Here is a 14549-nt window from a genome sequence, read left to right as displayed (position 1 = left end):
CACCTCCTTTTGTCCTTTCATTCTTATTAAGGGTTGTCTGCTGTTTTTTGCTATCTTGTACAATTGTGGATAAAGATTTTTACAGATGATGAAATAAGTAACAAAAAATAAAATTTTCTTTAAACCCCCTGTTTCCTTCTGGCACTACCAGTATTTGTCAAACTAGTGACCGTGGAGGGTTTACAGTGGAGGTAGGGTTTTTTTATCCATTTGATCAGTTTAACCTCTGTTGGTTCTCTAGTCTCACATCAGAAGATAACCTTTATATGAAATCTCTGATCATACACTGACTCTGGTCTCTTAAATGTACACAATATCAATATGGGGCGGTTAATCTCAGTCAAGCCTTGATAAACAGGCGGATTGAAGATTTGCATCACACTGAATTTAAACCTCTAAAGGAGATCAAAAACTAAACCAAGCAATGATTTTAGAAGTTTGTCAGATGCAGTATTTGGTTAGTTAAAAAATTTAATATTACTCATTACTAGTTCCTAGTTTTACCCACTACTAGTAACGTTTTCAAAAGTAATCTGATTACTTTTCCCCATTACTAGTTACTTTTTCCAAAAGTAATCTGATAGCTTTACTTTTTCCAACTACAAGTTACTTTTCCAAACGTAATCTGTCATGTGTGATTTATTTTCAACCCACCATATTTTTGTGCTCAGCAACCCACAATATGAATAGCTCATATCTTTACTTTTTCATCACTACTAGTTGCTTTTCAAAAGTAATCTGATTACTTTTTCCCCATTACTGTTTACTTTTCCAAAAGTAATCTGATTACTTTACTTTTTCCCATTACTAGTTACTTTTTCAAAAGTAATCTGATTACTTTACTTTTTTCCCATTACTAGTTACTTTTCCAAAAGTAATCTGATTACTTTACTTTTTCATCACTACTAGTTACTGTTTCCAAACGTAATCTGTCATTTGTGATTTATTTTCATCCCAACATATTTTTGTGCTCGGCAACCCACGATATGCATAGCTCATATCTTTACTTTTTCATCAATACTAGTTACTTTTCCAAAAGTAATCTGATAACTTTACGTTTTCATCATTACTAGTTACTTTTTCAAAAGTAGTCTTATTACTTTACTTTTTCATCATTACCAGTTACTTTTTCAAAAGTAATCTGATTACTTTACTTTCCCCCATTACTAGTTACTTTTCCAAAAGTAATCTGATTACTTTACTTTTTCCCCATTACTAGTTACTTTTCCAAAAGTAATCTGATTACTTTACTTTTCCCCATTACTAGTTACTTTTTCAAAAGTAATCTGATTACTTTTTCCACATTACTAGTTACTTTTTCAAAAGTAATCTGATTACTTTACTTTTTCCCCATTACTAGTTACTTTTCCAAAAGTATTCTGATTACTTTACTTTTTCCCCATTACTAGTTACTTTTCCAAAAGTAATCTGATTACTTTACTTTTCCCCATTACTAGTTACTTTTTCAAAAGTAATCTGATTACTTTTTCCACATTACTAGTTACTTTTTCAAAAGTAATCTGATTACTTTTTCCACATTACTAGTTACTTTTTCCAAACGTAATCTGTCATTTGTGATTTATTTTCATCCTAACATATTTTTGTGCTCAGCAACCCACGACATGAATAACTCATATCTTTACTTTTTCATCAATACTAGTTACTTTTTCCAAAAGTAATCTGATTACTTTTTTCCAATTACTAGTTACTTTTTCCCACGGTAATCAGATTACCCCCCACACTAGTTACTTCTTTCAGACCAAACAAAGCCATGATTTTTTTTTACATTTGCCAGATGCAGCATTGGGTTATTTAAAAAATGTAATATATTACTTCTTTCAAAAGTAATTACTTATTACATAACTTTCCACTACACCCAAAAACATGTTGGTAGAATAAAAAGAGCTAGCTTCCTGCATTTGTGACGTTGTGACAAAAATGTAACTTGTAAGTAGCCCGTTTTTGGATGGTAACTGCAACATACAACACTTTTGCACTACTTGTTACAAGGGAAAGTAATATTAGCCCAACACTAGTCAGACGACACATCAGGTTTGCTTTCAAACAAACATTTACATCTAGTATGATAAAATTAAGAACTCATCAAAAATATATTTGGATTATAAATACAATTATACCATTTAAGAAATGACACATGTCGATTGTGCAAATTAAGACCAGGAACAAATAACCAAGTCACTTTCAAAGTCATGTTAACACAAACACTCTTTACAAAAAAGCAAGCACAAAATTGACTTCCATTTTATTTCCAAAGCAATAAATCAAAGTTCATTTGAACTACAATACATTTGTTCAAACACAAAGAACTCTCCTGTTCAGTAAAGTACATTAACCATGGAAAATAAATTCACCTTTAACTAAGGTCAAAACTAATTCTGTGCGAAATAAAGGGGAAAACAAGGTCTGTAAACAACACCGTAAACAAATCTTCATATTTACCAAATAGTTTACCTTGGTGCAAAATGTCGACATCTTTTGTCTATTGACATCTACCGGTTTCGTTGCAATACTCAATGTGAATTCCCTCACATTTCACTTTACAACCTCAGTTAATACTTACACCAATTTCAATGATGATAAACGTACTACGAGACATTTTGCCAGCAATATGGGCAACATCATTAATTAAAAAGTGTCAGTGGAGACGATCTTTGCACTTGATGCATGTGCGTAGCTATGCGTTTAGTGAGCGTTTACTTGTTTTTTTGAAACGTCAGACCACAAGTTTACAGGTAAACCGGCCCCTCGACAACATGACATACAAGGTCCTAAACACCACCATGTTAAAACTACTGCATTATGTGGGAGCTAGTGCAATCCAGACAGGTCTGGAATCAGTCGCAGCAGGCACATAACTACATGTAGAGACACAAAGAAATGGCGGGGTGGATCCATTAAGGCCAAAGGACTCGCTGAACGACACTCCAGCAAGCCAGAGTAAACAGCATGGCGGCAACCACTACGAAGTCCATATCTTCTTCTTCCTCTCTTGTGAACGGAGACCACTGTGTTTTAAACAAGCTCCTCCGTTTTGTGTCTCCAGTAAGGGCGAGTGAAGAGGGGTGTTGGGCAAAAAGGAGGGGGTAGAAGGGCTTTGTGGGGTAGTTGCCTCATGCGTCGTATTTTATGCAGTCAGTGAGGGCAAAGGTCAGGACTGTTTTAGCCGTTTCCTAGGCAAACCAAAAGGGGGGCACTGGGCGGAGGCGAGAGCACGAAATGCCTCGGCCACTAAGTGAGGATGAGACTGAATCATCGCCTTCCAACCGGCCGTCTCCATTATATCTGCAGCGTGACTGCAAGAGAGCAAAAACAAGCCTGATGGTTACAATCAATAAACCGAAAACATTCGTCACAAAACTGTTTCCACTTTTAAGCTGAAATCCAGAATTTTTTTTGCTAAAAATAAACGAAAATCAGTTAGTGAGCAAGTACATAAAAATCATGATGTGAATGATTCATGGTAATGCGGTAAAATTATTTATAAGCACAGCTCTTGAGGCAGATTTTGTTGGAATGTTAGTTGCGTTGAGAATGTAAAGTTAGATGAAGTTTTACGTTTCGAACAGAGAGGCTAAAGTTACAGATATAAATAAGTAAAAATGTTATTAGTTCAGTAAAACTATACAAATAAAAAACACATCAAAATAACAAACAAGACAATGTCTGTGACATGCTGTGGATTGTCAGAAAATGTGACTCATCCTTTATTTGGCCTGTTCAAAAATCTTAAACACACAAAAATCTCACGGTACGGTACATATCTTGATACCGGGGTTGCGGTGAAATATGTTGTGATACAGTAAACCTAGGCGGTATATTGGGATATTTCCCGTTTTAGGAATAGGAGAATAATTTAAGGAAAGCTGGCACACCACCTTTTGCAAAAAATAAATAAATAAATAAATAAAATGTGGGGCGCGCCCCTATGCTAGTACTTTCTGGCACGGTTTAAGTTCAGAGATAAGAAAAATGCTAACATGAATCTCGAATAATTGCTATTTTGAAAATGTTCAATATTATAGGTTTAAGAGTCGACAAAATAAAAGCATGGTACTTGCGTGTATCAATATTTTTCTTACACCTCTAGTTACAACAAGCAATTAATGTGTTTGGTGCTCTTACAAAGTAAGTTGACACTCGGGGCAATATCTGAATTTAAATTCTGGATAGATACGCAGCGTCCGCTGAATATAAAAATGCTAATAAACGTCCAAATAATTTCAGTCGCCCTTAGAGCAGTGGGATGACTTAAAGGGGCATTAATGTCTTAATGTCTTTCACAAGACATTAAGATGTAAAATAAATCTTTGGTGTCCCCAGAAGTTTTTCCTTTGTGAAGTTCTAGCTCAAAATATCATATTATAATATGTTAAATATGCCACTTTGTAGGTGTGAGCAAAAATGTATGTGCAGTTTTTAGAATGGCAGTACAGTGGTTGGATAGTACAGATAATGCAGCGGTTTTATCCCCTTATGACATCACAACGGGAGCTAAATTTCAATGACCTATTTATTCACATGCTTGCAGAAAATTGTTTACCAAAACGAAGTTACTAGCTTGATCTTTAACACATTTTCTAGGTTGATAGAAGCACTGGGGACACAATTATAGCACTTAAACATTGAAAAGGTCAGATTTTCATGATATGTCCCCTTTAAATCACAATAAGCACACAATTGGCAGCTTCTATTTTAAATACAAATGTGTTAAGGTCTCTTTATTTGCAAAGGATTCTGGGAGGTTGTAACATGTTGGCACACATACTTGCTATTCCAGTTCTTGCCATCTTTACAGCCCAGCTGTCTGAGAATGCTGCACCTGAATAGGGAAAAAAAATGCAGACAAAACTCACTCAGGCACTGCTGTGTTTCAAAAGATAAAAATTTCAATATAGAAACTGACAGTCACTTTATCAAGCAAGCAAAACGAATATGTGCAATTCTGTTTGTGTACTTGCCTATTAATGAAGTCTATGGCTTGTGCTTTAAGCTGCTCTGCACTGTGCAGGTCAGCCAGAATGAGGATGTCGGCCACATTCTCTACAGACAGACTGTTACAGAGAGCCTCTTCACATAATACTTTTAATCTTTCCAGAGCATACTGCACACAACCATAAACAGACAGCAGGTCAGTTACAAGTACAAGTAGACAATAAACGTAGTAAGCATTTCCTTTAACACCTCTCACCTTGTCTGCAGCAGCTAACAGGTTGTCGGCCATTTTCTCCAGGTTAGGAGCTTTACCAGTGTAAATAAATACCATCATTTCTCGAAATACATCCGGTTCGACATCACTGATGTCCACGCGGTTCTGCAACAGAATTGCAAAAACATAAAATTAATTGCGTTCTGTTTCATTAGAACAGGGTTTCCCAAAATGTTGATGAAAAATATTAATTCCTCACAATAAATCATAAGCTGCAAATAAATATTTTTAAAAGTAAAAAATAAAACACTAATAAAAGTAGATTTTTACTAATAAAAGATATATATTTTATGTGTGAGTGTGAGCATTACGCAATACTACGAAAAAAATAACAGATGAAGGTAATAACATCATAATAACAATAAAATAGATGAAAAAAAATTAAATATGCAAATGTGCTATTAAATTATTAATAAAATAATATAATTATAATATAATAATATTATTAATATTTACTTAATCTCAGGAAATACTTTAAAGTCACAATGAAATTTAAACCTTTATTTTTTAATAATGTGTTTATTTTTTTATTACTTTTCTGTGAGCTTCATTATAAAAATAAATAAATAAATAAAGGAAAAAATTTATGGGTCCTCATAGTCTTTTATCAAAAATGCAAATAACATCTCCTAGAAACGATCCCTTCACTTCCGGTCACAGGGTATAGCGGGAGGCCGTAGCCCGGGACAAGATTGCAGCGTTTAGCAAATAGCAACATGACTCAACAATCCAATCAATTCTCGATTTTTCTCATTTCAAAAGACATTTCACTCAGATATATGTCATGACGAGGACAATAATACAATCACTACTTCCGTTTCATTGTGACTAAGTAAATAATTTAGGTAAAGGGGGTTTGGCTGACAAAAAAAGTTTAAAAACCCCTGCATTAGACAATTTCTCTATAGCAGTGGTTTTTATCTATTAAAAAAAACAGAATAGACAAATTCTTATTAAGTTACAACTCAAAGGTCTAGCAGTATAATTTGTTCAAAAGAATATAATACAGTTTGGTGCTAAATATTTTTTACCGATTTAATATTTTGGTTTTTATTTACAATTTTATTAATTCATCACAGGACATTTAATCTTGTTTCCAAACTTTATTAAATTAATTTGTAATGACGTAAACTTATGATTGTAACTTTGAAGTTAGTGTCCAAACCATTTTCACTTCAAGGCCCCCTAGTTGTCCACAACAATATTTAAAGGCCCCCCACTTACCAAATTTTTTCCACATAAAATTTAATAGAACTTGGATTGACTAGACGGGTACAAAAATTGACAAAAAATTAAGAAACATCTTGATTTTTGCTTAATTTTTTATAATTTTAAATCATCTTGAGGCCCCCTTGGAAATCTGCTGAGGTCACCCTGTGGGCCCCAGCCCCCTGATTGGGAAACACTGCTCTATAGTATTGTACAAAACATTCCAAAATAAACACAAACGTAACAAGTTGTATCTGTCTATCTTACCACTTACTTTTTTACTCTCCTCCATTTTGTGTTCAAACATAGCATTGAAAACTGGCGACCTCGCTGCAGACAGAAAAAAGTTCAGTGCAAAAAAACATGAATCATCTGTTTTAAGTGTATCATCTGTATGCACAGCACAGCCGAGCCGAGAGTAACGTCATGCACGTCATTATCAATTCACTGAATATTCTCTACTGACCAAATCTCACGTTCATATAACAAAGCTCACCTGCCAGTATGGATTTGTGCGCTTTAAACTCTTGTCCTCCAACGAACAAGCTGCAGTCTGTGAACCTGGAGCCTTCCCATAGGTTCCCCAAGTCATCGGAAAGTTGACACTCTGGGACCTTTAGCATGTTTGTGTTAGATTGGCCCGAGATATTCACAGAGTCCTGGACCACACTTACCTAAAAACACAGAAAAATGTATTTAATACTTTTTAGTGAAGTCTAACAAACTTTTTTATTAGACACTCAGCATCCTTGTACTGTTTTTGTGTTTGTATTATAGTCATGGGCCATTAACCAATAAGCATTCATTTTTTAGCTTTCTTAAAGGGACACTCCACTTTTTTTGAAAATAGGCTAATTTTCCAGCTCCCCTAGAGTTAAACACTTGATTTTTACCATTTTTGGAATCCATTCAGCTGATCTCCGGGTCTGGCGGTAGCACTTTTAGCATAGCTTAGCATAACCCATTGAATCTGATTAGACCATTAGCATCGCGCTCAAAAATGACAAGAGTCTCAATATTACGCCTGAAAATAGTCCCCTTGGTTTATTTTAATAGCAGGGGACTATTTTCGGACACTGCGTAATATCATTGCGCCTAATGAAAGCCATGGTACGGCAGCAAGTAATTGATTATTACGCTGGAATGAGAGTATATTTCCTAACCATATCTGCCTAGAAAATCACAACTTTTAATTTTCCGTCGATCTTAGTACACGATGGAACTACAGAAGAGTCAAATTTTAAATAGGAAAAATATCGAAACTCTTTGGTTATTTTTGAGCAGGATGCTAATGGTCTAATCAGATTCAATGGATTATGCTAAGCTATGCTAAAAGTGGTAGCGCCAGACCCGGAGATCAGCTGAATGGATTCCAAAACTATAAAAATCAAATGTTTCACTCTAGGGGAGCTGGAAAATGAGGCTATTTTCCAAAAAAAAGTGGAGTGTCCCTTTAAGGTTGTCTCATTTGTCATCATTAGAGGTGATGTAATTTTTTTTAATGCCAACAAACTTTTCCAATTTCAGCTTAAAATGGATGCATAATACAAAAGCTGTTGTAAGCAGGTAGATTCACATGATTTGAAATAGCACTGGGTTGCAAAACCTATATTGGTCAACTATACTGAAAACAGCTGCCCAAGTAAGAGCAAGGAACTAGATTTGGTTGTGGTTCTTTAGTGATCGTATGAGTATTTTAAGACAAGTACATTTCATAGGTCAAGGTACCTCACAGAACAGAGTAAGTTTGTCATCTGGAAGAAGTCCATTTGCTTCGTCGAGCAGAAAATCTCGCCTGATGAACTTCTTAAAGCCCCAGTCCTTTCCCTGGACGAAGCGGTAGGCTCTTTGGCTTTCTGAAGTGCGGTCAGAAAATACAAGCACTAAATAAATACACCGTACTGTAGGTCACACCCAAACACAATCTTCTGGACTTCTTAAAAGGCTCACCCATGGCTTTAGTTTCTTCTCTTTTGGCGTTCAGTAAAGAAAACTTGAACTTTGCTCTCACTTCACTTTTGGGACAACTAACAAGCAGTAAGTACAGAGAGAGATAATCTTTACTCTCATCATCCAGACCCTTTGGATTCACTCTTAGACACCTATAGGAAAGCAAAATGGAGAGGAAGGTTTCATTTGGAGTGTGTGTGAAGCTTTCTAGCAACCTCTTGACCAAATCAAAATGAGCAACTATGGCTTCACAAGCTGCGTTTCCATTAAAGATTTACTCAAGATTTACTTAAGCACTGTTTTCTAAATGTCGACAAGAAACTATTGTGAAATGACACCGTTTCCAAATACCGAGGTCAAAATTTTATGTTGTTGTTTTGCGATAAGTCATTCCAAAAACCATGCGGACCGGTCTACTCGACTGCATACGGTAGTGCGCAGACCGACATGCAGATGACATCAAAATACTGCGAGAGCGACTTGAAAGCATACAGAGCAGTTGACACCCGAATCGCCCTCGTGGTATTTTTATGTCACATATTGTTGGTTCTTGTAACCATGAAGTTGAACACAGCTCTTCTGTCTTGTCCTCCAACCAAACATACCAAGCCATATTTAAAGAATGATCATGTGACTTATACGCACATCAATTTGGTGATACATTCCTTTTATGAATTGCCTAAAAAAACAACTCAACCGAGCGTAAAACTTTTTTGTGATATATGGGAATTTATCCAAAATTGCTGTGTTTCCACATTTCAATTTGAAGGGTAATAGAAATGCAGCTTCAGATAACCACAATGGGAATGTCAAGCTCCTAGTTGTGTGTATCGTGTGAAAAGGTATTGGTCTTGGGCATTAGACAGAAAAATCAAGCCATTTGAGAGCTTTCAACAACACTAAAACAAACCATTTCATCTTGTCGTTTGGGCCAGACGAGAAGGTCGAGCTTCTCACGACTTCTCCCATCTCCTCCCGACAGAAGCTGAAGTTGTTTATCGTCCACATGTAAGAAAACTTCACAACTTTTACCTGCCGTGGAAAACACAAGGAGACGTTGTTGACTCCCGTTTTTTACTCGAACAATAGTTCATTTTATTCTCTCCGTGTCGCTCTCACCTGTGTGTAACACCAGCTCTCCGCTACAGGTCCTGATGTCATTTCCCCTGGGGGAGGAGGTGTGGGAACCCGTGACATGGCCTGCTTTTTTACCCTGATTTAGCTTACTGCTCGACCTACACACAAAAACAAGACAAAACTATGCAGCTGTAGTCAAAACATGGACTGTAAACAACCGGAAAACAAAGTCAAATGGTTTTCCCAATATGGCAACTAAATAATGACACTTAAAGTTACATAATTCATAGCAAAAACATAAAACTAACAGCAAAAACATATAATAGACACATAATATTAACCATTTAATGGATTAACTTAATGAGAAGCAAAACGCGCCACCATCCAGTGTGTTCTTAGGCAGTTGCTAAAGTGTTTTTAAAGGATTTAGAAAAAATTTTAATAAAATTTTTTTGGGGAATATTGTGGTCTTTCACAAAGAATTTATCTGTGAGCTGCTTTATAAATATTTTTTTTTATTTATGCACGCTCATAATTTTAATCAAAAATTGTAATCTTCTTCCCTCCTCAAAACGATTTCTCTTTACCTCCGTTCACGAGGGCGGGGCAAATAGGTTGCAGTGATAAAACCCAACTTCCAACAATCCAATTAATTATCGATGTACGAATTCATGCCCCGACCTAACTTTTCAGAAGTCGTTTCACTCGGAAATACGTCAAGATGGGGAAAATAAGACAATTGCTACTTCCGTTTCATTGTGACTTTAAAGCTGCAATTCAAAACTTTTGCCTCTGTATCGCCATCTCTGTTTGAAACGTAAAATTGCAGGAGGTTGCTGTACGTACTTATCTTTACATCTGTCCGGCAAAATTTGACCCAAAAATAATAAATTATTATAAACTTTTTCTATTCACATGTCCCGCCTAAAACGTGTGGAAAACACTAGGTACATATGTTCTTGTCACATGACCTGCGGTGCGCTTGCAACATTTGGAAAAGTTGAGATGTTTTTAACTCTGTGCACGTGCCTGGTAAATACGAGGGCATCACACCATGTGTGCGTCGCGACAGCGTCGATTCCATTATGAACACACATACCGCGCGCCTACATTTGAAAAAAAGTCTTAAACACGCAAAAGATTCGATATGTGAACGGACACTTACTGTGTGTTCACACCTTCACCGGCGAGAGCATCAAAGTGGCTGGAAGTCATTAATTTTCAATGAGAGCCATCAGCGAGCAGCGGCACGTCATGTACGGTGTGACACTCTCACCGATAATGGTGTGAACGCACAGTCAGGCGGTTGGTAAAGTTTTTTTGGGTGGTTTGCTGTGTTTCCTTAGCTGCCCAAGTCTTTATGACATTCTGGTCCCTCAAACAGCTCCTATTTTTAAAACTGTCTGTTTATCTGCCTGGAGAAAAATCGCCAAACAGCCAAGTATGAACAACTAGAAAAGTAATAGCACACAGCTCTCTTCAATATACAAACTGACTTGAACTATCAATCACGTTCACAGCATAAACAAAGCGACAGGTGATGCTGAAGTTTAATATTTCTACATTTTTGAACAGACAAACAATATAAGCAATAGTACAAGCAAAAACTGAATAAAATATAATAATACCTAGTGTTCAGAGATCAGCAGTTTGTTTTTCCATGTCATCGCTGGGCTCAAGCTCAGAGACACGCCGCCAGTGTGAATGGAAACAATGACTAACAGTTCAGACTGAACTCAGACTTTAAACAACCCATTCTTAACACACACACACACACACACACACACACACACACACACATACATACATACACGGAGAGAGAATAAAGCAGAAGTCACATTATGCATCCTTCATATGGTCCTTTATCACAGTAAACAAACTTGGAATTTGTAAAATAAGTTAATGTATAAAACATATCAATGTTACAACTGCAGATGACAATAAATCAGAATTCACCCAATAAAAAACACTCACCTCAACAAATCTGCTGAATCTCACTTACAGGAGTTTTGTGAGCCTTCAGTGAGGAATGTTTGGCAGGCAGGGATGTTGTAGGATGCCACTCTCAGTGAACCCTGGCAAGAATGAAAGACTTTTTAACACCACCACATCTACAACCAATGGCATTGCATGACATTCTGTGTGGCTCAAATCTCAATGTACAGATTAGTGACATAACTTACAGTATAATCAGATTTAGATATTCAATAAATAAAAATTTGAGGTCTGTTTGGGAATGTTCTATCATCCAAATGCTGAAATGCACAACCCCCATCAATAGATTTACAAGTAAATGGTGCAAAGGACACTGGGATGTTTGCTTAATTGATGTACAGAACAGGAATTGACACAGCCAATCAACCTTTGTTGATGAGACCGGCAGGTTTCCAGTGGCGGCCGGTGACTTCTCTTCCGAGGGGTGCAAACTAAAAAAAAAAGTGTGTTGAGTGTTGTGTGTTGCTCGTGTTTTCAAAATATGTGTTTGTTGTGCCATGTGAACCATGTGCATCAAGTGTCAAAACCGTTTATGATAAAAGAGACGCTCACGTTCACAAAATACACGCAAGACACTCCCTTAACAGTAAATTCTGATTAAGTATGAGATTATGCGAGTATCTGGCAAACGAAAACATCTTTTTTATCATAAACCCTTTAGACACGTCTGCAGCAGACACCTATTTTGACAAAACAGGTGATGCACATAGGATCACTTGTCGCGCCAAACACATATTTTGAAATTACGAACCACACACACATGATGGGCTGCAAACTTCGCATTGTGCGCCATCGAAAAAAAATTCACCTGCCGCTTCTGCAGGTTTTAGTCATGAAATATACAAAAACTAATATTTATAGTAAACTTGCTGAAAAGTCTTTTGCATTGCTCTGATTATGATTATTCATAAGTTTTTGTTGTATAGCAAGAACAAAACCGTTATTAAAGGGAACATTAAAATAACACTGTGTTTCTATAGCTCATCTAGCAGGGAGGGCATGTGTTAGCGACTCAAAAGTCATGGGTTTTATTCCCCGCAGTGGCGGCCGGTGACTTCTTTTTTCGAGGGTGCACGATGCGAAGCTTGTCACAACGTCTGTAGCACGTCATGTGTGTGGCTCGTCGTTTCAAAATATCATGTCATGTAAAACCCTGCAGATCCTTTGAACGGGTTTATGATAAAAGAGACGCTCACGTTTGCTAGAAACTCGCTTAATCTCATGTTTAATCAGAGTTTAGCGTTAAGTTAGTGTCTTGTGAGTATTTTGTAAACATGAACATCTCTTTCAATGCGTGTGCATCAGGCACGTATTTTGACATGACTCATGATGCACTTGGTTCCCATGACGCAACAAACACATATTTTGAATTTGCGCCCCTCGGAAGAGAAGTCACCGGCCACCACTGATTCCCAGGGAACATACATGCTACTAAATTTTTTTTTAGAAAAACAATGTCCCATAAGTTGGTTTGGAAAAAAGTATTTGCCAAATGCACAAAATGCAAAACACAAAAAATTGTTTTATAAAAATTTTAAGGATGGAAAGCAGAAACTTTTTGGGGAAAAGTTTTTATATTTGAATCTAAAACAAATGAGAACAAGTTATCCTTATTAGTCAAATGAATAAAGTTATCACACGTGGCTGATATATCATATCACTACTTTATCTATTAGAGAAGAAAAAACAACCTCACAACGAATGTAATTTTCTGTACCAAGTTTTGTTGTTCCAAATAAAAATTACTCACAAATTACATCACAAAATTTTTTTTATTTGTCAATTGAAAGTCATTTTTCAACACAATATCAACACAATATACATATTAAGATTTTTAGAAAATCTCAAATTTTAATAGTCCTAATCATACAAAAATCCATGTTAACTTTATTCAGTATATTAAGTTACTAACAAAGGTTATTTGCATAAGAATGCATCACATGCATCATAGCTGCTGGAAAATCAACTTTTCAGCTTGATTTTTATCAATTTAACAGAGGGTTTAACAGAGCGACTTCAGCTAAAATCGTCTATCATTTTCACGTCGCGCCATGACACACGTATCTACGATTACCGGCGTATGCACGCGATTCACACACACACGCAACACGGTAACAAATCTCCGGTATGCACCCCAAACCAAATCAGCCGGTAAAACAAGTGAAGTTTCTCTCAACATGAAGCAGACGATCGTATCAGCTAACGCGCTACAAAACCAAACCCAACAGCAAGTTTCTGTTACAAATCGATAACCGCGTTCCTCGCGACATAATAACAAGTATGTACGTACATTCACGCGCCGAGCACTTGTCGCCGTTCCGTTAGATCCGCTCGCCGTGCGACTGATGCGGAAAACGAAGAAGAAAAAAAATAGTAAAGGAAACCAAGTTAGCCAACCAAGGCTTGTCTCGTTTGGCCTAAATTTCAGGCACGGCCCAAACAAGAGGCAGAACCAAAACAAAGGCGAGCCGACAATTTTGCTTTCCGGTCGAAACAAAGAAAAAGCATTGTGCCAAAGCCCTCGAGTATCTCATATATTTGACCCAAAGCAAAAACATAATAGTAAAGATTTGTGAAATCGAGAAAGCCATCTGTCTTTGTGTCAGTGCGCAGAGCGGTGATTAAAATAAAAGAAATAAAATCATTTTACAAACCTCTCAGACACTCCGCATCACAGACATGAAAACACGGCACAATATGTGACCTGAGTAAGTCGAAGAAAGGATTTTGTGCGAAAGGAGTGAACTTTTTAGCCTTTCTTTACAGATAAGGGGTGTTTTTGCTCTCTGTCTCTCATAGCGCTGCCTGCGCTTCTGCTCTACGCACTGCGCATGCGCGGAGAACTTCCTCCTGAAACCATCTGTTCTAACAACAAGCGCAGCCAGTTTGCTTTTAGTAGGCTAAACGTAGAGCACATTCAAATATTTATTTAAATACGATTGTGTTTGTTCATCAAAAGTCGTAAAAGAATTTAAATAGGACGGTTTAATGCGTTTAGATATATATTAGGACAATAGTACATTTTGTGATGCATATTACAGCTTTAAACTTGTTTGGTAAAGTTTTTCTGTAAAGTCTATTTTTAAATTAT

General features: G+C 36.6%; 1 protein-coding gene across 3 annotated transcripts; it reads right to left on the bottom strand.

The window, feature by feature from the left end:
- Window positions 1–2247: 2247 nt before the first annotated feature.
- On the bottom strand, window positions 2248–14277 carry spoplb (speckle type BTB/POZ protein like b). Of its 3 annotated transcripts, none has more exons than XM_065241017.2 (13): window positions 14113–14277; window positions 11438–11538; window positions 11092–11220; window positions 9506–9621; window positions 9297–9418; window positions 8387–8538; window positions 8165–8292; window positions 6933–7110; window positions 6711–6766; window positions 5210–5332; window positions 4980–5122; window positions 4787–4840; window positions 2248–3314 (listed from the first exon to the last, which is right to left on the bottom strand). In XM_065241017.2, exons 4-13 carry the CDS (start codon window positions 9581–9583, stop codon window positions 3170–3172), a joined length of 1179 nt encoding a protein of 392 aa, XP_065097089.1. In that variant the 5' UTR covers window positions 9584–9621; window positions 11092–11220; window positions 11438–11538; window positions 14113–14277; the 3' UTR covers window positions 2248–3169. The 3 variants fall into 3 exon arrangements, with proteins under 3 accessions (XP_065097089.1, XP_073667922.1, XP_073667923.1); XM_073811821.1 differs by having other exon boundaries at window positions 8165–8305; window positions 8388–8538; XM_073811822.1 differs by lacking the exon at window positions 14113–14277 and adding an exon at window positions 13749–14069 and having other exon boundaries at window positions 8165–8305; window positions 8388–8538.
- Between the last annotated feature and the right edge of the window lie 272 nt (window positions 14278–14549).

Source organism: Paramisgurnus dabryanus, chromosome 14 (genome assembly GCF_030506205.2).
Source record: "Paramisgurnus dabryanus chromosome 14, PD_genome_1.1, whole genome shotgun sequence".
NCBI classification, from domain to species: domain Eukaryota; kingdom Metazoa; phylum Chordata; class Actinopteri; order Cypriniformes; family Cobitidae; genus Paramisgurnus; species Paramisgurnus dabryanus.
The sequence above is the reverse complement of the archived record's forward strand: the minus strand, read 5'-3'. Positions and strand labels throughout refer to the sequence as shown.